This window comes from Anabrus simplex, chromosome 13, assembly GCF_040414725.1.
Source record: "Anabrus simplex isolate iqAnaSimp1 chromosome 13, ASM4041472v1, whole genome shotgun sequence".
NCBI lineage: Eukaryota > Metazoa > Arthropoda > Insecta > Orthoptera > Tettigoniidae > Anabrus > Anabrus simplex.
The window spans coordinates 90,100,096-90,122,104 of record NC_090277.1 but is presented as its reverse complement, the minus strand read 5'-3'; the positions used below and the strand labels follow the sequence as shown (position 1 = coordinate 90,122,104).

At 39.7% G+C, this 22,009-nt stretch overlaps 1 protein-coding gene across 1 annotated transcript; it reads right to left on the bottom strand.

Moving 5' to 3' along the window:
- Positions 1 to 2,439: 2,439 nt before the first annotated feature.
- LOC136884917 (probable nuclear transport factor 2) lies at positions 2,440 to 12,238 on the bottom strand. The gene is made up of 2 exons (XM_067157230.2): positions 11,338 to 12,238; positions 2,440 to 2,718 (listed from the first exon to the last, which is right to left on the bottom strand). Exon 1 carries the CDS (start codon positions 11,867 to 11,869, stop codon positions 11,471 to 11,473), a length of 399 nt encoding a protein of 132 aa, XP_067013331.1. The 5' UTR covers positions 11,870 to 12,238; the 3' UTR covers positions 2,440 to 2,718; positions 11,338 to 11,470.
- Between the last annotated feature and the right edge of the window lie 9,771 nt (positions 12,239 to 22,009).

Sequence of the window (22,009 nt, the reverse complement as noted above, 5' to 3'; positions counted from 1 at the left end):
TTCTTTCTCCCAATTCTTCCCAGACCAAACTTTGCAACATTTTTGTAACGCTACTCTTTTGTCAGAAATCACCCAGAACAAATTGAGCTGCTTTTCTTTGGATTTTTTCCAGTTCTTGAATTAGGTAATCCTGGTGAGGGTCCCATACACTGGAACCATACTCTAGTTGGGATCTTACCAGAGACTTACATGCCCTCTCCTTTACATCCTTACTACAACCCCTAAACACTCTCATAACCATGTGCAGAGATCTGTACCCTTTATTTACAATCCCATTTATGTGATTACCCCAATGAAGATCTTTCCTTATATTAACACCTAGATACTTACAATGATCCCCGAAAGGAACTTTTACCCCATCAACACAGTAATTAAAACTGAAAGGACTTTTCCTATTTGTGAAACTCACAACCTGACTTAACCCCATTTATCAACATACCATTGCCTGCTGTCCATCTCCCAACTTTTTCGAGGTCACGCTGCAGTTGCTCACAATCTTGTAACTTATTTATTACTCTATATAGAATAACATCATCTGCAAAAAGCCTTACCTCCAATTCCACTCCTTTACTCATATCATTTATATATATAAGAAAACATAAAGGTCCAATAATACTGCCCTGAGGAATTCCCTTTTAATTATTACAGGGTCAGATAAAGCTTCACCTACTCTAATTCTTTGAGATCTATTTTGTAGAAATATAGCAACCCATTCCGCCACTCTTTTGTCTAGTCCAACTGCACTCATTTTTGGCAGTAATCCTCCCATGATCCACCCTATCAAATGCTTTAGACAGATCAATTGCGATACAGTCCATTTGACCTCCTGAATCCAAGATATCTGCTATATCTTGCTGGAATCCTACAAGTTGAGCTTCAGTGGAATAACATTTCCTAAACCCAAACTGCCTTCTAATCAAACCAGTTATTAATTTCACAAACATGTCTAATATAATTAGAAAGAATGCCTTTCCAAAGCTCACATGCAACACATGTCAAACTTACTGGCCTGTAATTTTCAGCTTTATGTCTATCACCCTTCCTTTATACACAGGGGCTACTATAGCAACTCTCCATTCATCTGGTATAGCTCCTTCAACCACACAATAATCAAATAAGTACTTCAGATATGGTACTATATCCCAACCCATTGTATTTTACGCTGGATTGAGTAATTAAAACCATTCAAAATACTGTATAATAATAACAATATTATTACTTATTTATTATTATTATTATTACAGGGGCTACCTGACTGCGCAGAGAGAGACAGAAGTATGAGGTGCAGTGATGCCAGTTTGGCTATTCATAACAGCACAAAAGTGTGAACATTTGTTCATCCAGTTATATCTTTAATTCCAAAGCAATGACCTACATTTTTCGTGGGCTTATAAGTTTCCTGAAATTGAGAAGCTAAAAAAAAAAAGCTAACAATAAACACAGAGTGAAAACAATAGTAATATTAAAACAAAGTTAAAACATAACAAATTAAATTACAGTAATAAATACAAAATAAACTGGTGACCTGAACACTGCATTATTTTTATTTGTGTAGCTTGTTATCCTCTGGACTGTTCGCAGGCTGATACCACACTCAAGCGCTGTCTTCTTTTGAGGTGTGGCAACATCGTGTTCCTTACCTTCCCCACCTCTGAATGCCTGCTGCTGCATGCTTACAAAATACAAATACACTCTAAATACTATTTCCCTCACCTGTCGATGTAATACTTGTCTTTTTGCTCTTCCTGGATCCAGCTTACACACGCAAATAATCCCCTCAATTTGTTGATCGTGATATTTACAAAATGAAACTCTCAACATTCACTCGTGACCCACACAAACAGGCACCTCTTACTGAAATGATTCTATTGGCTCAGTGGAAAACACGTCATACTACAAAGCGCGCGAATGATACTGCGCAACACTCTTCAAACTGCCTTCCTGGCTGCTTTCTACTTTAGTCATCTGAAAACAGTGTGTGTGTGTGTGTGTGTGTGTGTATTTTCTTCTTCCACTGCTTTTCCCACAAATTGGCGATGTTGAACTATGTCGCACATGTGGACTTGACCCTGCTGAACAGCTGGATTCCCTCCCAGCCACCAACCATACGTGCATGGATATATTCAGTATTGTGTGTTGCACCACCACCAGTGGTGGTTGGTTAGTTTATGCATTGGGACAAACACTAACACCCAGTCCCTGAGGAACTAACTATACACAGCTAGGATTTCCAATTTGAGAATCAAACACAGGACCCTCTACTGCATAGTGTTGCCATCAGGCAACATGTAACTTTTCTCCTGTGTAAATGAATACAGATTGTGGATAGAGGTATTTTACGGCACACCTTCAACTGTACAGTCAATCAAACACACATACCAGTGATGACTGGTGATGTGTAAGGCATGATCAAAAAGTTTCCGTTTGAGGGCGTTGCTGCAGTGGACATGCAACGTAGCAGGACTCTGATGCGAATATATAAGCACCGACATGCAGGCAGAGATTAGTGTGGCAGCCATGTCGTACCAAGGTGCGTGCGTGAAATGAGACTGCGTGAGCCATGGCGCCGTTATTACCAAATGCATCCAAATAGGACCAACGTGCTGTTATTCCGTTCATGCCTGATGAAGGACAAACAATGGTGGATATCCACAGGCTGGTGGGCACATACTTTTACAGCGGTGAGAAGACTCAGTTGTCAGCTGTGAAAACCTGCACCTGTAAAAATATTTACATTCTGAAGAACATAATTTTATCATTTATTTTGCTTACTTTTCAAAAACAATGTAAATACATTTATGTTTATAACTATTAAATCCTGAACCATTACAAAATAATTCTAATCTTGCTTGACATAGTAAGAACTATACTGTATTACTATTTTAAAAAACCAGGATATATCCAGCAAATCTGCAGTAAATAATCCTAAGAAGAGATTGAAGCTTCACCTCTCTAAATCTTGTCCATTCTCCACTTCATTACTTACTTTTGAGCGGGTGTCATTAGGTGTACCTATGGCCCCCTTGGAGGTATCATGACTGATGGTAACATTCACCTCCACCATGGATAGATGTCGTGGTGGTATTAACAATAATCAGAAGGAAAATGGAAGACGTCTGACACTTCACAAAAGAAGGGGCCAACAAAGGGCATGAAAACGGAGGACTCCCTAGGCCTCGCAAACTTAATACTGTCGGTATAGCAATTGAGGCTTTCACGGCCGGTGCTACAAAGACATGTCAGTGTTTTCCGGGCTTGTAGGCTGTGGTCCAGGAGTATGCGAAGGTCCCGACGTTTCACCGAAGACTGCGTTCGGCATTGTCAAGGGTTCCGACTGACTTCGATAGCAGCAAAGCTCTCAGTGAGATGAAGTGGTGTTGTAATTTCACCTCATTATATAGTGCAGGCCATGGTACGCCGCTCGCCTACTGGTACTGCCGATTTAAACTTGGGAGAGACAGTGTACCACAAGCCGACCCACTCAGAACGCTATTTTCAGAAGACATCCAACCACCACCCACCACAAAAATATGGAGTGATTAAGACTCTATCCGACCGTGCTAGGAGAATTTGTCAACCTCAGCGCTTAAACGAGGAGCTCAGCCACCTCAATATGGCCCTAATTGCCAACAGGTGCAGCCATAAAGATATCCAGTGAGCACTCCATCCCAGATGTCCAACAACCAGGGAGAAAGAAGAGGAGCAGCCGGCAGCTAAAGCCTTTCTGCCGTATATTGGGAAAACAACTGACAGAATAGGGAGGCTACTGGAGTCCCATGGAGTAAAAACCATATATAGGCCAAGGAAAGTCCAGTAACTACTTAGGTCTGACAAAGACAAGTGCCATCCTCTCTCCACAGCAGGTGTCTGCAAGATCCCATGCAACTGTGGCCAGGTGTACATAGGCACTAAAAGATTCAGCATTGCCACACGATTGAAGGAGCACAACAGACATAGCCGGCTGCGACAAGCAGATAGATCATCAGTCACTGAACACTCGCTGCTAGCAGGCCATGACATACAATACAGCAACACTAAAGTACTGTCAACTACTGTGTCTTATCATGCCCGGCTACAGAGGGAAGCCATTATAATCCTGAAGCACACCAACAGCTATCTACCTCTAACCTCCATACTTTCCTTTTTCTTACTCTTCAGTACTTAACTATTTCTAGGTTACTTAAATTACTCAATCTTTCCCCCCGATGGCTTTTGATAATGATTTTGTGTGTGACCTTTTTTTAAAAATTGTATTATCACTCTGTACTCCTTCACCTTTGTAATTAACTTGCCAAAGTTTGTCGTAGTGTGTGTATCATGGATTTCGCAAGTCTCTTCAGGCTCACCTATACTAGTCAGCCCCCTTTTGATCTCATTTGATTGTCTAGTTTCCACAAATTTTAAAACTGTGGATATTTTATAATCCTATTTTGTAACTTAGCGTGTTATTGTTCTTGGAAAGTTGATAAAATATAATCTTGTTGAAATTGACATTCTCTTTGAAAGCTTTGCCTTATGTTTCCCTCCTCTCATCCCTGTTTAGTTTCTTTATATTCTGTACCTATCTCGGACACCCCTCTGGTTTGGTCTGGAAATGCTTCACTGACTCTGCTTGCTAATAAAAACATCGCATTGACGGTAATCAGACTGTCACACTGTCAGAACAGGAAGGGTACTAAAAGACTGGTGGAAATATGCAAGACCACAGAAAGACATAAATCGAACATGGAATATGCAAACTCGTTACCGATTCCTGAAATATATAATACTAGCAAATGTACCCGTGCTTCGCTACGGTTTCTACATTGTATACGGATATCGAAGTAAATTACTGTACATGAAGAGAATAAGAATTATTAAATTGCATGTCTCTTGGCGTTAATCCGAGAAAAAGCATAGGAAGGTCTGCAGATGTTGTTTCCAATGTAAAGTGTGAGTTGCGGAGTTGTGATGATAACAACAGGTCCACTTGTCTACCGCAATTCACTATGCGTAACGTCAGTCACATTTTGATGGGTAAATTTGTTTATAATCGGGGGCACCCTTGCAAGGGTGACCATCTAGATCCGGAATACAGTCAGATTACATTTTCAATGGAGTTTAAAACATTTTAAAAAACATGGAATTTAATTGTTAATGTTATCTTTTCTTCAGGGTTAGTGGAGGAGGAATGTTAATCATGTTCTCAGGAATAGATAGAAATGAATGATTTGTAGACGGTCCCTCAGTATCTGTATTACTATTTTTTCCTAATTCGCAGAATGGAAATTTCAAATTTTGTAGGAAGGTCGTTGTCTGACTTGCTCTGTATAGAAGGTCTCCGACAATCCACCAATCAAAAGGTATTTTATACTTTGCTGACAGGTAAGGCAAGCACAGAACGTAGATATCTTGCTTTTCTAGGTCCACATCCTGAGCCTGAGCGAATGGTGTGATCTAAGACCATTGCTTTATTATCATTTCTGTTGATGGCTATGATGTCAGCCCTCTGATTAGAGTCATCAGTAGAGATGCAGTGAACCACCTCATGCACCTCCCATCCACGCTGTCTCAAGGCTTGAGCAATCAACGTTCTTATACGGTGGTGGTGATTGTTGCACGTTAGCTCAGTGCTCCGGCAGAATCCCTGCACATGTCCAAGGGTTTCCGTCTCATTGCAGCCATTTTGGCAGCAACAGGTTGTGCTGAATGACCTACTGGGAACCGATCTGACTGCGGTGAGGTTGCACGACATCTTCACTGCGTTTATATATTCAGAAGAGGACAGAGGTAATTTATGAGTCATCCAGGAGTTTGCTTTCGGGCAGTCTGAATGTAACACTACTCTCTTTCCTACTTGAGCATTCAAGTAGCATTCATGTACAATAGTTTAAATCTGGTTAAGATGAAATCACTAAAAGTGGTAAATAGCTAATCGATGTAACAGCAAATTTATCTGTGAATCATCATTCTCAAGGCCCTACTACCTTTCCTACTTCAGAATTAAGACATTATAATGTAGCATTTGTGTACAATAGTATAAATCGGGATGAGATGAAATCACTAAAATTGACAAATAGCTAATCAACGAAACAGCAAATAATTTATTCGTGAATTATTGTAATTCTCGAGGCCATTTCTGCCATAATTTTGTGCGGAGTAAACCACTAACATTTTCAAACTTCGTGGTGTAAGTTTATGTCTGGACAGGATAAGTTTGAAATGACTGGAACGTACTTTAACAATGAAACCCTAACAAGATTAAATCCTTCTTATATGTCTGCATTATACTCATTCAAAATATCTGATACACTTTTCAATACTGTAGGCCTATACTCCAGATTTCAGTTAAGCACCATTTGTAGTTTCTTCAAAACAATTTCTGCAACATTAGCCTACCTACTCCTTTTTTTTTTTTCAGCTCCTTCTGTAAAATAAGACATTGATTCAGTGAGACTGAGTTCTGAAGACTGTTTTACAGTCTTGCTAAGAATGTAAAATTAGCACAAATACATACCAGATTCTCTCTTTACTTTCTTTTCCTCTTGTAGTACACTCTGGCCCATCTTAATACACTGTGAGTCACCTTCTGAAGAACTGTTGACGTTTTCTATAAAGTGGATATTCTCACAGTAAGATTGAACAGCCTGTAATTAGAGCCCAGCACAGATATCTACGAAGTTAGTGTCTTGGCAGATGCAAACTCTATGGCAGCAGGGATAATTTCTAAAGAATGCTGTTTACAGATTCACTCAGGTGTCCTCTAGAAATCTCGATAAGCCATTCTTTCATACATTTCATACAGTTATTTTTGCTTGTGGTAGGTGACCCTCGACATAGGTGTGGGAGAATGGTCACATAGAGAACCTCGAGTCCTAAAGACAAATCTGACGCAAGCCTAACTGGCTACTGCCCACAATTAGTGAAAAGAAGGAACAAAGTTTCCAAAAGAGAACTGCTCAATATGCCAGTAATTAGGCATAGAATTTCAAGGATAATTTAATAAAAACCACCTATTCAATACTTTCCACATTTAATGTGGTTTGAATCTACATGAATTTATGTAGACTTATCAGGTCAGGTACACGTTTCACCCATTATTTTGGGCATCTTCAGCCTGTAGACAACCTTTAGGTCAAGGTTTGGGACCTTTTTAACTAGGCTGAAGATGCCCAAAATAATGGGTGAAACATGTACCTGACCTGATAAGTCTACATAAATTCATGTAGATTCAAACCACATTAAACGTGGAAAGTATTGAATAGGTGGTTTTTATTAAATTATCCTTGAAATTCTCTGCCTAACGTCATCTTCAATACGGAACAATAATGAGAGTTGTTACTTGTAATGCCAGTAGTTGTCGCAAAAGGAAATCCCTCATAAACCTGCCATTGTACGGGGGGCTGGTGTCAGGTATCAGGCCTATTGTATTGTATTAACATGAAGCGAAATAATGTCAAATACTATTCCACTACTATATCGCTTCTTTAGCAATACTTCACTTTTTTATAAACTTGAACAAAACAAAGGCTACGATAAAAGTAGCATCTCATCAAGGAACCGTGCTGATACAAAACTACACAAATACACACTAACAATTACGCTGCCAATCCTTACCCCTCGGATGGAAGAATAAATCTTAATATATTTCCTAAAATGAACAGTAATATTACTAATTTATTATTTTTTCACAGTACACATCTAAGATAAAAGCAAGGCGGTAATGTTATTAATTTATTAGGTCTTCACAATATGCATCTAAGATGCAAGGCAAGCAGCTGAGATGTGGTGTTTGTGAGACAAGCCTGGAACCAGGAATTGGTGAGTTATCCCAATTACTTGTCCTGCACATATGCACTACGCTGAGTAGCAGAAGAAATCTGTTTGCAATAGTGAAAGATTTAATCTCTTAAGTAAGGAATATTTTTCAGAATGAAGTAACTTATTCCAAGTTCTTGCTTTTTAAAGACAAGTTTCAAAATCTGTACCTATTTTAACAAGGTGGGGTACATAGTTACAGGTAGAGCCCTGCGCAAATATACAAAACACTATCCACATCTGCACTTCCTTCATCCACATCTGCTAATGGTTAGCCGTGGATATTTAATCTATCTAACTATATTACACCCAAGGTATTGAAATAGAAGACCACCATAGCCGATGTCATTGTAGGTTTCAACCATTACTTGTAGAACAAAACATGTAACTGTAGTTTGTCATCAGTAGACATGCACAGCCCTGAGTCAGCAACACGGGGAAGAGACTTGCGCCCGTGAGCACCAGTATTTCTAGCACAGCGGGCAAGTTTTGACACTCGTGATTTAGAACAACAGATTATCACCACGAGGCACCTCATAACAAGCTGGTAAACAGATTGACGGACATGTAAGCTACTAAAATCTCTGCGAGCTGCGGTCTCGCCTGCATGGCGTATCATACAACACTGCTGATCGTATTTAGCAGCACTCTGAGGGGAAAAGAGTATGATTTTCAAAGATCAATGCTATAAATAAATGAAGGCCTCTTTTTAAAAATACTTTTTTTAATCAATGGCTTTTTATGAACTATATTTGGATAAAAGATTCAACTACATTGTATAACAACAATGGAACCATTAAATATCAGCAACATACATATCACAGCAAAACACCCATAATTATTCCAGCAAATTGATCTTTCCTGGCCTCCCAGTTAACTATGACAATAGCAACCATCAACATCATCCCTAAGACAAAAACAAGCTGTCCAATGCGAACTCTGCAACACCTTTACTAAGCTTCGCAATTCACATAAAAGTTGCAAAAAGGTGGCCACTTTGTGTCAAACCAATTTATTTATTAAAAATATATTTCCAGTATTTGTCTTGCTGTTTTCACCTAACACGAACGTAAAGCAAAAGTTTAAACCTAGCCTATTTGGAAAAAATGCTGTAAACCTACGTCAATCTTGTAAATTTTCTTGTGTTACTATAATATAGTTTCGTTTTATTCAATGAAGAACTTAATGAACACACTACTTATAACATTACAAAAAAGTCGTCATACAAGTAATTTAAGGTCGAAACAAATTGTAGGTCCACTGGTCACTGTGCGATTCCAGTACTTCATTCTTAATTATAGCATGACGAATATAAGACCAAGTGCGAGGACTCGGCCATTAGAGCACGGTAGTTTGTGGTCCTGCCACTGGAAACAATTACATCCAACACGTACTCCAGTAGTTCGGCAAACCCGGCAAGCCGGGCACAGAAAAGTGTGGGAGACATTACTGTACGAGATATTTCAGCGAATAAGTTGAATTTTCTTTGGCTTCAGTTCCTAAACTCACTTCATTGTGTGTTGTGTACTTCAAGCATGTATCCTATCTGGCTTGATAATTTAATAATTCAGAATGCTGTAATGTTTTGTGCCTGGCTGTAAGTCAGGCTATGGTAGAGTAGGTGATACAAGATTTTTTTCACAACCGAAGGATAGAAATCAATTTGAAAAATGGGCCAGAGCTACTCCACGGAAGGATACAGAGTTCATGCGTAATGGCAGAATTTGTCATGTTCATGGCTCTGACGATTTGATGCTAAAATCAGATAATTTTATAGTGAATGATGAAAAAGTGGATATTTCTCGTGAGAGATGGAAATTACGTCCAGGAGTAGCGACTCATTTTCCGCCAAATATTCATGCAAGCTTTTGAAAGTCCAGTAACCAACAAATTGAGTTAGTAAGTAGAGTATTACCTTTAAATAGTTCATGGGCATTTGTTTTAAAATGCTAGGAGTTTTGTTCTATTTATCTGTATACGTACACTCCAGTAACCTGTACTTTCCGCAACATGTGATGAAGGCCGTCGCTCTTATTTCCATGGATGATTTTTTTTTCCATTGTATCCTGTCCTAGTATTTTAAATGTAATATCTCATTGTTTTTTAAAAGACAGTGTATATGGCTATACTTATCAGTTATGGAGTAATACGTTTCTTATGGCATCAATCCCAAGACCAGCTGATCGGTACTGTGGAGCTTGCCCACTCGAGAGCTGCCTCGCGGGGCACGCTTGAGGTCAAGGAGTCCTCACACTTGTTCTTATATTCGTCATGATTTTAGTAAAACAAGACACTACTCCCTAACAAGCTTCAAAACTAACTTACAATTGTGCCCTAGATTCACAATGAAGGCGATTTCATTTAAAGGTTGATTTGTTTTTAATATTAGCGCACATCAATATAAAATTAGATGATTAGGTATTTAAAAAAATCCTGCTTATCACAACAGAAAATAATGTTAAGAGCACAGATAATGCTGCCAAAAATGACAAAGGTGAGAAGCACATATTACGAGCACTCGCTCACAAAGCTTATACTGAATTCACAATATCTTGGTCAAAATAAGAATCAATACCAACAAACCATACCTAACAGATGCCTGATCTTACATGATACAGGTATTGTGAATAAACTTGAAAGAAAATTTTTCAGTTCCTTATGTAAAGTAACTTGTATTCAGAAAGAAATTAGAGACTAGATCTCTGTTTACAAAACAATTTCAAAATATGCACCAATCAAAAATTTATTGGTGGTAATACAGGATGAAATTACAGGTTTTGCTTGTCTCATTCTCTGGAAATTCTTGACTACCAACTCAGAAAACCAAACAATCATTTTTTATGAAAGTAAATCCCTAATTTTAAAACTGAGGACTAAAACAGCAATTGAGAGTGAAAAATGCAACTAGTTCAAATTAAACCACTTAAAACCTATCCACATTCTGTCAATGCAGATGACCTGGTTGAAATTTCCAGTCCTTCAGCACAATTTTTATTTTTTTTAATGCACAAGCTATGATTTAAGATGAAGTCTGAATCAATCATCAAGAAAAGAACTCTTACGCGAAGCTATGAGCAACATTCTTTTATCCATCTGGGTAGCTAGCAGTTATCCTGAGTTTAACTACAATAACAAAATTAGCACCACCAATAAAAGTAGAATCCTGACCACCAAGATGCCCGACACGTACATAATTTCCTAGTCGTTTCTACACAAAAATGACCAGTTCCAATCATGTCATCGCAATTAAGTCTAAAAATTGGGTGTACATACAAACAAGTGAAAAACAGCAATCAAAATACAGAATGGGCTCAGATCATGGATACTTTGAAATTGTACTATAATAAGCAGATAAAAACGTGAAAACATTTATAGTTCTGAATATCTACAAGATTCAGTTCTCAACAGGTTAACACCCACTTACAGTAAATTGTTTTGATATTAACACAAAAATTGTACCTTCATCAACTGAAGTTTCAATAGCCTATATATGAAAGAGAATAGAGCAATCTAAATGTATGAACATGAATGCTTTCGTACTTTTGGTTTGCACCTTTCAGCTAATCCAGTGAATTACCAAAGTATCGTAAGTTTCTGTAATGAAGTACACACAGATAGTGGGAATCATTTCTAGAGATCTCCACCTCTTAAACCATCCATTCTGCTTATCATTTTAAGCAGTGTCATGAATGCCCAATCGAAAAATATCATGCTGGCAATAAAAGGAGTTGCCCAAAGGTTTTAGCACGAACACTTGAGTATAGGCGTGTGGAGGATCATCATCGGCCTGCAGCCTTCCCAGCACGTTGATAAGGACGCCCCCGTCGAACATGGGTTGTGAATCCACGGAAGTAATAACACGGTTAATTTTCTGAAATCCTAACGCAGTCAGTTTCTCCATTATTTTAACAGCACCTTGAATTTGCAAGCCTTCGAAAGTCATGAAGGATGTTTCAGTATTGTACATGTTAACCAAGTTTGGCCGTTGTGTTGGGTCATCGAAGAGTGCATAGTATTGCTGCACAAATCCCTTCCCAATAGCTTCATAAGCAGGGTTAAGAGCTAAAGACATTTTGTGATGCTATTTTTTTTAACAATATCAATCACTACTTTTTCACCACACAATCAATCGAAAAACTTCGAAGAACGAGAGGCCCAAACGAACAAGCACGTTCTAGCACACCTCACATGACACAAGACGCCATCTGCTACTGTTTCACGTTAATTGTGTCCGAATATCTCAAACGGCTGGTTTGAAACTAAACGTACAATAAAAGTCACGTTTGTAATATTTTCAGTTTTCAGTTCGATATCACTCTAGAATATTCTAGTAAAATGTTTAGTAAATAGGACCTTTGCAATTACTTCCAAGAAACGTTAGCGCCATATTCAAAATAATGGTATGGTGATATTTCCGGTTACCAAAGAGATTCCATCGTCGATAAATGACTAATACAGACACCACTACAGCTGGTTAGTGTACGTTCTTTGGCAAGCAGAGCCTATAAAAAAAATAGCTTTCAGAGACGCGAACTGTCTAAGTAGTGAAATACATTTCTTTCGTCTTCTCGTGCCTTATCCGATCTGGATGTTAGCGATTATCAGGTCTATCAGTCTTGTTCACAGATCTTCGGAACAGCTCGGTAGATGACAGTTCAAACCACTGATGGAGGTTTTTTCAGCCATGACATCCGACGGCATCCAGGACCTCTTTTAACAAATATCTTGCCTGGCATAATGAGTTGGAGTATTTATATTTCTTCCTGTTGCGCATGATGGGTCCGAAATATTCTGGTTTCCCCTCCTTCACAATTGTCCTCAGCTCTTTACCGTGGCCGATCTGCTGCGTGACTACGATGTTGGTCAGGTGATCCATCCAATATATCGTCGTTGCGTCTCCAAATTGCGTTATGTGACAATTTTGAGGGGAGAAATACTGACCCGCAACACATGTATCATTTATAGATACAGTTCATGCAATACTGAACCTGTCCTGTCGGTTGCTAGCGGTAGTATTCACGCCTCTACACTGTACAAGAGAACAGGATAGGCATAATACCTGACAATGCACAGTTTGGTCAATAAGTTCAAATCTCCGAAGCGCATCAAGGGTCTCATCTAGTGAAGGTTGATCTGACGATTTCCATTTGGGCATTACTTTCTGCATCAGAGTCCCTCTGTGCATTGACACTGCTTCCAGTTAGATGAATTTGTTAACTCTCTTAATTTCTTCTATTCCTACTAGTGGCAGTGTGTTCTGTATGTTCAGTGGTTCAGCGAACCCCCTAGAAATAGATAAGTCTATGTAAAATGGTTTATTACAGCCTATTCCTTTAATCAGCTCTGTATATCCACGCGCATATAGGAATTTTTGACATCAGCACTCTGTTGCTCTTCGGAACCAGCAAAGAGGTTCAATTTCAGAACTGAGGGAGCGGGGCCGTGAGACATAAGGAGGGTGCACAAGGTGAAGGCTTGTGAGGAGCAGGGAACACACAGCCCAGGAATCGCTGGCGACTGGACCAGCAATAGACACTAGTTTCATCAAGCAGTTCTGAAATTAGCCGAAGCACTGTCAGAGAGCGCGGTTAAAGTTTACCTATGTGGTAGGTTTCGGTTTGGTAGGTTTTAATTTGATGATTTTGCAATTCTGATGTAATTAACCGCAATGAGCCAGAATATTTTGGTAACTACGTTTTGTATAGCATCAGCAGGTGTACGTAGCCTAAGTTTATGTAATTAATGAAACGTTTCATTAGTGAGTGGTGATGATGATTAAGAGGAAGTACAACTAGGCAACCATCCTCTATATAACACTAATCATAGAGAAAAAAATGGAAGGAATCCTACACTTCAAAAATGAAGGTGTCGGCCAAAGAAAGACAAAGGCCACGAAGGGCGTGAAAATGAAACACTACCTGGGCCTCGAGTGCTCTAATACCGTCAGGGTCGGAAAAGAATAAGACTTGATCAAGGGAGGTCGGATAGGACAGATGAAAGTGAGGAGCCTGGTGTAAGTAAGTAGAAGCAATGCCAGGACTCGGCTAAGAGCCCCATAGTCGCCAACCCACGCTCCCAAGTTGAGAGCCCCTGGAGCTTTTCATTAGTAATACGGGTTTTTATGAAAAGTAAGCAGCAAAATACGTCAATACATAAACAACAATAGTCTGCCTAACACGTTCTTGAAGAAGTTATTTGTACGCAAGCAATGTCTCCAAAATCAGAGGAATTAGATCAGCTTTAAGCTCAACACGTTATTTTCGACAGCAGTGAACCCCCAGACGCTTTATTCACGCGCCGCCACTGATTCCTACTGAGTGCATACCTATGCCGCCGCCCCCGTGGTGTAGGGTAGGGGTAGCGTGCCTGCCTCTTACCTGGAGGCCCCCGGGTTTAATACCCGGCCAGGTCAGGGATTTTTACCTGGACCTGAGGGCTGGTTCGAGGTCCACTCAGCCTACGTGATTACAATTGAGGAGCTATCTGACGGTGAGGTAGCGGCCCCGGTCTAGAAAGCCAAGAATAACGGCCGAGAGAATTCTTCGTGCTGACCACACAACATCTCGTAATCTGCAGGCCTTCGGGCTGAGCAGTGGTTGCTTGGTAGGCCAAGGCCTTTCCAAGGGTTATAATGCCATGGGAAGGGGGGCATACCTATGCCCATTCTGCGGTACCTTAAATTTGGTCTTCATATTATGCTCTTGCTAGCCGTTCAGAATAACAATTCCCCTATCTATGGTTTTCAAGTCCTGTATTGTTTTGCTTTCTTTTCTTTTTCCCCCCACCAAGTGATGATGATGCTTGTTGTTTAAAGGGGCCTAACATCTACGTCATCAGCCCCTAATGGTATGAAATGAGATGAAATATGACAAATTAAAAGTCCAAAATCCTCCACTGACCAGAATTCAAACCGTGAGGACGAAGAATGAATGGATGGATATGAATTCAAAACAATCAGTGGATCCGAACCGCAATGCCTCACATTCACCGAAACTGACGTAAAACAATAGTACTACTGACCAAGGGACTGCTTCTATAGTACAATACTGAATCGATGATGCTTGTAGTCTAAAGGGGTCCAAAATCCAAGTCATCGGCCCCTCATGAAATGAAATGGCGTATGGCTTTTAGTGCCGGGAGTGTCCGAGGACAAGTTCGGCTCACCAGATGCAGGTCTTTTGAATTTACTCCCGTAGGTGACCTGTGCGTCGTGATGAGGATGAAGACGACACATACACCCAGCCCCAGCGAATTTAACCAATTAAGGTTAAAATTCCCGACCCTGCCGGGAATCAAACCCGGGACCTCTGTGACCAAAGGCCAGCACGCTAACCATTTAGCCATGGAGCTGGACGGCCCCTCATAATGGTACTTAATGCTAGGAAAGTAGAACCATGGTATTTGTCATGTTGCAGTACTAATCAAAAGTAGCGCAGACTCGCGGTATTCTACACGATGGTACTACTCACAAGTAATACAGACCTATGGTGTTTCGCACATTGCGGCGCCATATACAGGCAACACAAACCTATGATGTTCATCACATACGTGTACTACCCACAGGGACTTGCACTATCCCGTGGTGTTCCTCATACATTAGGTACTAATCATAGGCAAGCCAGAACCATGGTGTCGCTCCTAAAGTGGTATTAATCACAGGTACTGTAAAAGCCGGCAACGTACTCTGTTGCTACTAATCACAAACCTATATTGTACCTAACATAGTGGTACTGCGCGCAAGTAAAAGCGACCCATGGTGTTCCTCACGTGGTGGTTATAATCACAAGTAGTTTCATGGTTCTAATTTGATTATCCCTTGGTCGCCCCTTACGACAGGCAGGGGATACCGTGGGTGTATTCTTCGTCTGCGTCCCCCACCCACAGGGAGTTGTGTGTTTAGTCCACGAGAGGTATTTATTTCCCTCAAGTTCGCCAGCAAGCCGGTTAGGACCCCACTATCTGCCACCTGGGAATATCACCTCTCCCCCTGCTACACCAGCGCAGTAGGTTTGTGGCCCCTACCAAGTTGTGTTTCCTTCAAGACATTTCACCACCATCCATTTTTGAGTGGTGTTTCACACTTCAATTAGTTTCCATCATATACAGCACCCGCAACCCACATGTCTTCTGTGATCGAGTTCTCTACCGTTTCATTGGTCTTCCATATGGACAAACCACCAGGATCGAACTGAAGGGCTACTTTAGCTCTAGCATACTTTTGGGTAAAAGAGAGTTACCTTCCTTAAGGAATAAATAACACCATCAATAATAAAAGTTTTTACTTTATTATTTTGATAGAAACAAACATTATTGATACCTACAGAATTATGACATTAAGTACAATAGGGTCAGTTAGTTACTGTATTTTTAAGGATTAGTATTTTTAAAGGTTAATTTTAATCCATATGTGTACATTTAAAAAAAAAATACTGGAACTGTATTCTAATGTCAATTTGCAATTGACAATGTCCTTGAAATGAGGACGGAACATGTTCTACTATATTAACGTACCTGTATATTCCTATAAATTTTTTTTTTTTTTTGCTATTTGCTTAACGTCGCACCGACACGTCTTATGGAATTCTAAATTCCCATGGAGGGAATTAGATATTTTTCCACCAATAGAGCATATCAAAAATCAGATCAAAAATTAGATGTATGGCTTTTCAGGCGTTTGCTCTATTAACCAGCATTTCATCTTAGGTTCGACACTAGACTCGTCAGAGTGGGATGTGTCAGACCCTACCCACTTATGCTGGGGTGTATGCAGGTGAACTTATCAGAAGCCTCTTATGTGGCACAGTCTGATAACTGCATACAGGAGATAAAACTCCACAATGGAATTAATGCCCGCCTAGCAATTCCAAATGGTATTCTAAATTCCCATGGAGGAAATTAGATATTTTTCCACCAATAGAGCATATCAAAAATCAGATCAAAATTTTTTGATCTGATCTGATTTTTGATATGCTCTATTGGTGGAAAAATATCTAATTTCCTCCATGGGAATTTAGAATACCATTTGGAATTGCTAGGCGGGCATTAATTCCATTGTGGAGTTTTATCTCCTGTATGCAGTTATCAGACTGTGCCACATAAGAGGCTTCTGATAAGTTCACCTGCATACACCCCAGCATAAGTGGGTAGGGTCTGACACATCCCACTCTGACGAGTCTAGTGTCGAACCTAAGATGAAATGCTGGTTAATAGAGCAAACGCCTGAAAAGCCATACATCTAATTTTTGATCTGACGTCTTATGGAGGCGATCTCTATAAAACAGAGTGAATATACAATATAATAGCAAACTCAGAAACGAGTAGGTTGGCCTTCCAAACAGAACTCATCATCTGTGAGTCCCTACTTCACTGTACAGCCCAATACGGGAAGCACACAATTTTGCCGCACAGATAGCAGATAGTCCTGGGTGGAGCAGCCATTGTTCTCGTCTTTTGTTCTTTTCTTTTTTACGTTGCCTCTTGCCTATTCGCCTGCGGTTTTCTTCAAAAAGAAGTGTGCCACGATGAACTAATGATTCCAGGATGTACTATTCAGGGTTAAGGTCTCCCAGTTGTTAACATCAATGTAGCACATCATGTTAGCCCTAATTACATCCTTAAATCGCTTCCTCTGACCTCCCTCACAACATTTACCCACTGTTAACTCAAGAGTAAAACACTTGCCTCAGATTGCAATTACTGGGCATGCATGTTGCATGCCCTGTCCATCATAGCCAACATCTTAAAACCATGCCTTCTATGCTGGTGGTCTGTGCCTCCTCAAATACATCGACATTTGTGCATCTATCTTGCCAGGTTATACAAAGAATTCTCCTTAAAATATCGCTGGCGATATTGTTCCAACTTTTTAATATGTCATTTGTAGCATGTCCAGGATTCAGATCCATATAGTTAGCTGGGAACTACAACTGAATTGTATACAAGGATCTTCGTTGCAACATTTGACATCATGATTGTCAAATACTCGGGATCATAGATTGGCAAAGGATGCCCCAGCACGGTTGATTCTAAATTGGATTTCCAAACCTATACAGTATTTGTGCTTGATGAGAGGATGCTGCCAAGGTAAGGAAAGGAGTTTACTACTTGAAGGCTCACTCTGTCGATGGAGACATTGATCTGTCTATGTCCTTCTCCAGGGGCTGGTTGATAGAGAATCTGTTTCTAACTGGTATTCGGTTTGAGACCAATCTGTCTGTATGCAGTTGAAAAGGCATTCAAGATAAACACTAGTTCTCTTTTAGACCGAGTTACAACTGCATTATCGTCAGCATACTGAAACTCGACTAATGCTATAGAAAGTGTGCGAGTCTTCGCCCTTAGATGGCTCAAATTAAACAATTTCCCATTTAGTCTATAATTTATCTGTATTCCTGGAAGAAGAACGTCATTGAATAGCTGCATAACAGTGGCTATATATAATGAGAACAAAGTGGGGACAATCACACGGCCTTGCTTAACACCGGTATTGATATGAAATGGCTCTCCAACAGAGTTGGTACCTGTAACAGCTGCCATCATAACAGTGTAGAATAGTTACAGGATGGAAATCAATTTCTGTGGAAAACCATACAATCCTAAAATCTTCCACAAATAAAATATATCTGGATTAAAGCCACTTATATTTTATAAGACTAAAGAAAGGCGAGCTTTCCGCCAAATTACATTGGCCTTCATCAGGGCATATGAAGGTCTGCTTCTGACAGGACAGAAATTCTTCGAAGAACGTGGAAGTCGTGATCATGTTATCCATGGCCCCCTACTAACTGGACTCTGGGATCATCCCGCTGTGCTGTAGTGGTTAGGAAGGAAGTTACTGATTCACCATCCTCTGTTGGCAGTTTCAGGAGTGCATCGCACCATGCCTTGGAGGTGTTATGCCCGTATTTCTGGAGTACAGGTCTCCACGTGCTTGGTAACTTGAAGCCCTCTTCCCTGTTGAAGTTATTTGGGCGCAGCTCTATGTCTATGGCTTCCCTTACAAATCGAGCATAGAGGTCTTTTACAAGCGCGATGATCCTCGCCTGGTCAAAGAAGATTTGCCTGGCATCTATGAAGTTCCATGTGGTGGTGATCGCTCATATATTTGCATGACAAAGGCCTATTAGCACGAGGGTGAAAGAACTCATCAGGTCAGTCAAGAATGTCACTCTTTCATCTACCACAGAAAATGATATAAGTAAGCCTGTCTGCCATAGCAGAACACTTTTGCAGAACTGGTAAATAAAGTCCTGGAAGTAAGTACCTCTGATGTACAGAGGCTCTTCTTTACAAAACTCAAAGAATCAAATATAAGAGTGTTTCCCTTTTTTGTCTTATAGAGAAAAAATATTTCTAAAAAGCAGATAATTGATAAATTTGTTTTTTATTCGGACTTGAAAGTTGGAACACAAGGCCATAAAATAAGTTCCAAAAATTTGTATTTAAACTGACATAATGATTTTATTTCTTAAAAGTTGTTTATAATATTTTATTTAGAATGACAAATTATTTGTAATTTATTTGCAAGGCAAGATAAAATAGCAATGTTAACAAGTCCTGGGAACAGTTGTTAAATTATTCAGCCACTGAAGAAGAGAACATATAGGTTCTTGAAACATGTATGGCATTTAGCCAACAATAAAAGATTGTAATAAGTATTGACTAGGCGGAGTGTAAGTTTAAGTTATCGCTGATAGATTAGTTTGAAGTCAATACAGATCCAAGTAAATCAAACCATGATGGTTAAAATAATAAACCGAAGTTGTATCATTAAAAAAAGGTGAGCCATCCAAGGGCAGTCTTACAACCTATAATTTTGAACTCTCTTCCCACTGCTATAGTTTTCAATAGACACATTTCACTTGTGACTGCACATCCAAATCGTCTCTTTTCAATCACATATTCGCATATCCCATCTTTAATTTCTGGAAACTTTGCTTTTTGTTCGCAATGTGTTTGGCGGTTACTTTAAATCTGTTGAAGACGAGCTTTATTTTTCCTCCAATCGTGTAGCCTATAAAAATTCTTGTCCACATCGTACTTTCTTCCTGCAGAGTAATTACAAATTTGCTCTGCTCTTCAAGAACATGAAGCTTTTCTTTAGCCGTGAACGACCTATAACGAGAACTTACAAAGATGCTATTTAAAATGATGGGATATGTGTGAACTATTTTTAAGAATAGGTTTGGAATCCAGAACAGAGCAATTTGCAAATAAAGAGCTTGGCAGTAGCTCATCCTGACCTGTTATGAACTTCAGTCCTGTCTATGTATCTGTATGCTCCATTGAAATCATTTTTCAGAGCTGAATAAATGTACTTTGCTTATGATAACTGCATAAAATGTATTCACACCTGCCAACTTTACAAAACCAAAAATCAGGAGATTTTGATATTAAAATCAGGACAGACAGCTGGTCAAAACTGCTTATTCTACATGTCTTGCGCAATACAGGAGCACTATGGTATATATTATAACACTTATTATGTCAAAACTCGAATGTTGCTATACAAGGCTACAAGGGTAAAAATTACAAATCTCCATTCCCTCACAGGAAGTATGTGAGCGAGACGATTGGTCTCTGATAAGCTTTCCCAAAATAGTATGAACTCATGCTCTACACGTGTGAATCAGTCATGCACTTAGATGCCACTACTTAGCAAATGCATAGATTAATAATAATAATAATAATCGTATGGCCTCAGCTACCGAGTGCAGACATTTCAATTTGACGCCATCTGGCTGTCTGCTCGTCAATTTCGACGTTCCGTTTTACTCTAGGCCCACTAGATGGCAGACAGAGTAAACCGGATCTCTCTTGGGCGTCTATGGCTGAGATTTAATTAATTTTGTCGGGTAAATACCAAATGTATCACCAGAGATCTTTTACATGCCGACATCGTACGACATGGAGTGTCGAATGGACTTTTTTCCGCCCTTCAAAAATCCAACTACCTCTGCCGGGTTTGAACCCGCTATCTTGGGATCCGGAGGCCGACACTCTACCACGGATCCACAGAGGCAGCTAATGCATAGATTAATATATTGCATCATGCGCCCGTGCAATTATGCGAAGCGCAATGCTATTTTTTTTATCAAGTAATAAAGAAACCGATCGAACCTCCATCCTCCAGAATATATATTTTGCTAGTTGCTTTACGTTGCACCGACACAGATAGGTCTTATGGCGACAATGGGACAGGAAAGGCCTAGGAATGGGAAGGAAGCGGCCATGGCCTTAATTAAGGTACAGCCCCAGCATTTGCCTGGTGTGAAAATGGGAGACCACGGAAAACCATCTTCAGGGCTGCCGACATTGGGGTTCGAACCCACTATCTACTGGATGCAAGCTCACAGCTGCGCTCTCCTAACCGCACGGCCAATTTGCCTGGTCTCCAGATTATCAATTCCCCCTACCCCCTCTTCTGAAGCCATTGAAACTGTGACTGTAAGTGACACGTCTCCTCCCCACATCACAGCCTTTCCTCCCCCAGGGTAGGAGCAAGCTTCAGAACGTACACATCATTTCACTAGATGGAAAGCAGCATTAGTTGCTGCTACACCCTTCCAAGGACACAGTAGGTTGACGAAACGAGAAGGTGAGACGACATTCATTTAAATACTAGGTTCCCTTGTGGAAATTTTAACACATATTAATACAAATATATGCCCGCTGTGGCCTTTCCCTTTCTTTTGCTGACATCTTCATTTTTCGAAGTGTCCCTCTTGACCATTTGGCTTGTGGAGTTAGTTTTCAGTAGAGATTTGTTTAAGATTAAAATACTGTTTGTGTAAATGTTATTTTTTATCTATTAAGTTAAAATGAAATTGTCTTATTTATTATTAACACAGTACATGGGAAGCATGTTTTCTTTAATTTCCACTGATTAATTTTAATATATAATGTACCTTTTAAATTCTTAGGGTTATGGGTGCAATAAATAACAACAGAAAATATTCACAACTCAAAAGGAGGCAAAAAAGGCATTAAACTATCAAATAGGCAACGGAAGCTAAAATAGGCAAAAAATGCAAAATAACAGTAAAAACTGGTCCTACCATTCCAAAACATACAGAAACATGTTTGTGTCTATTCGATACTTCAATACAAACACCCCAACAAAAAAAGGCATTTTGCCTAACTTCTGGACTGTAATAATATTAGATAATTTTAGCAGGTTTCAAATGTTTTTTTTTTTTTTTTTTGTTAGTGG

Excerpts from the sequence above, each read along its gene's own strand:
- LOC136884917 (XM_067157230.2), bottom strand. The coding sequence starts at position 11,869 with ATGTCTTTAGCTCTTAACCCTGCTTATGAAGCTATTGGGAAGGGATTT.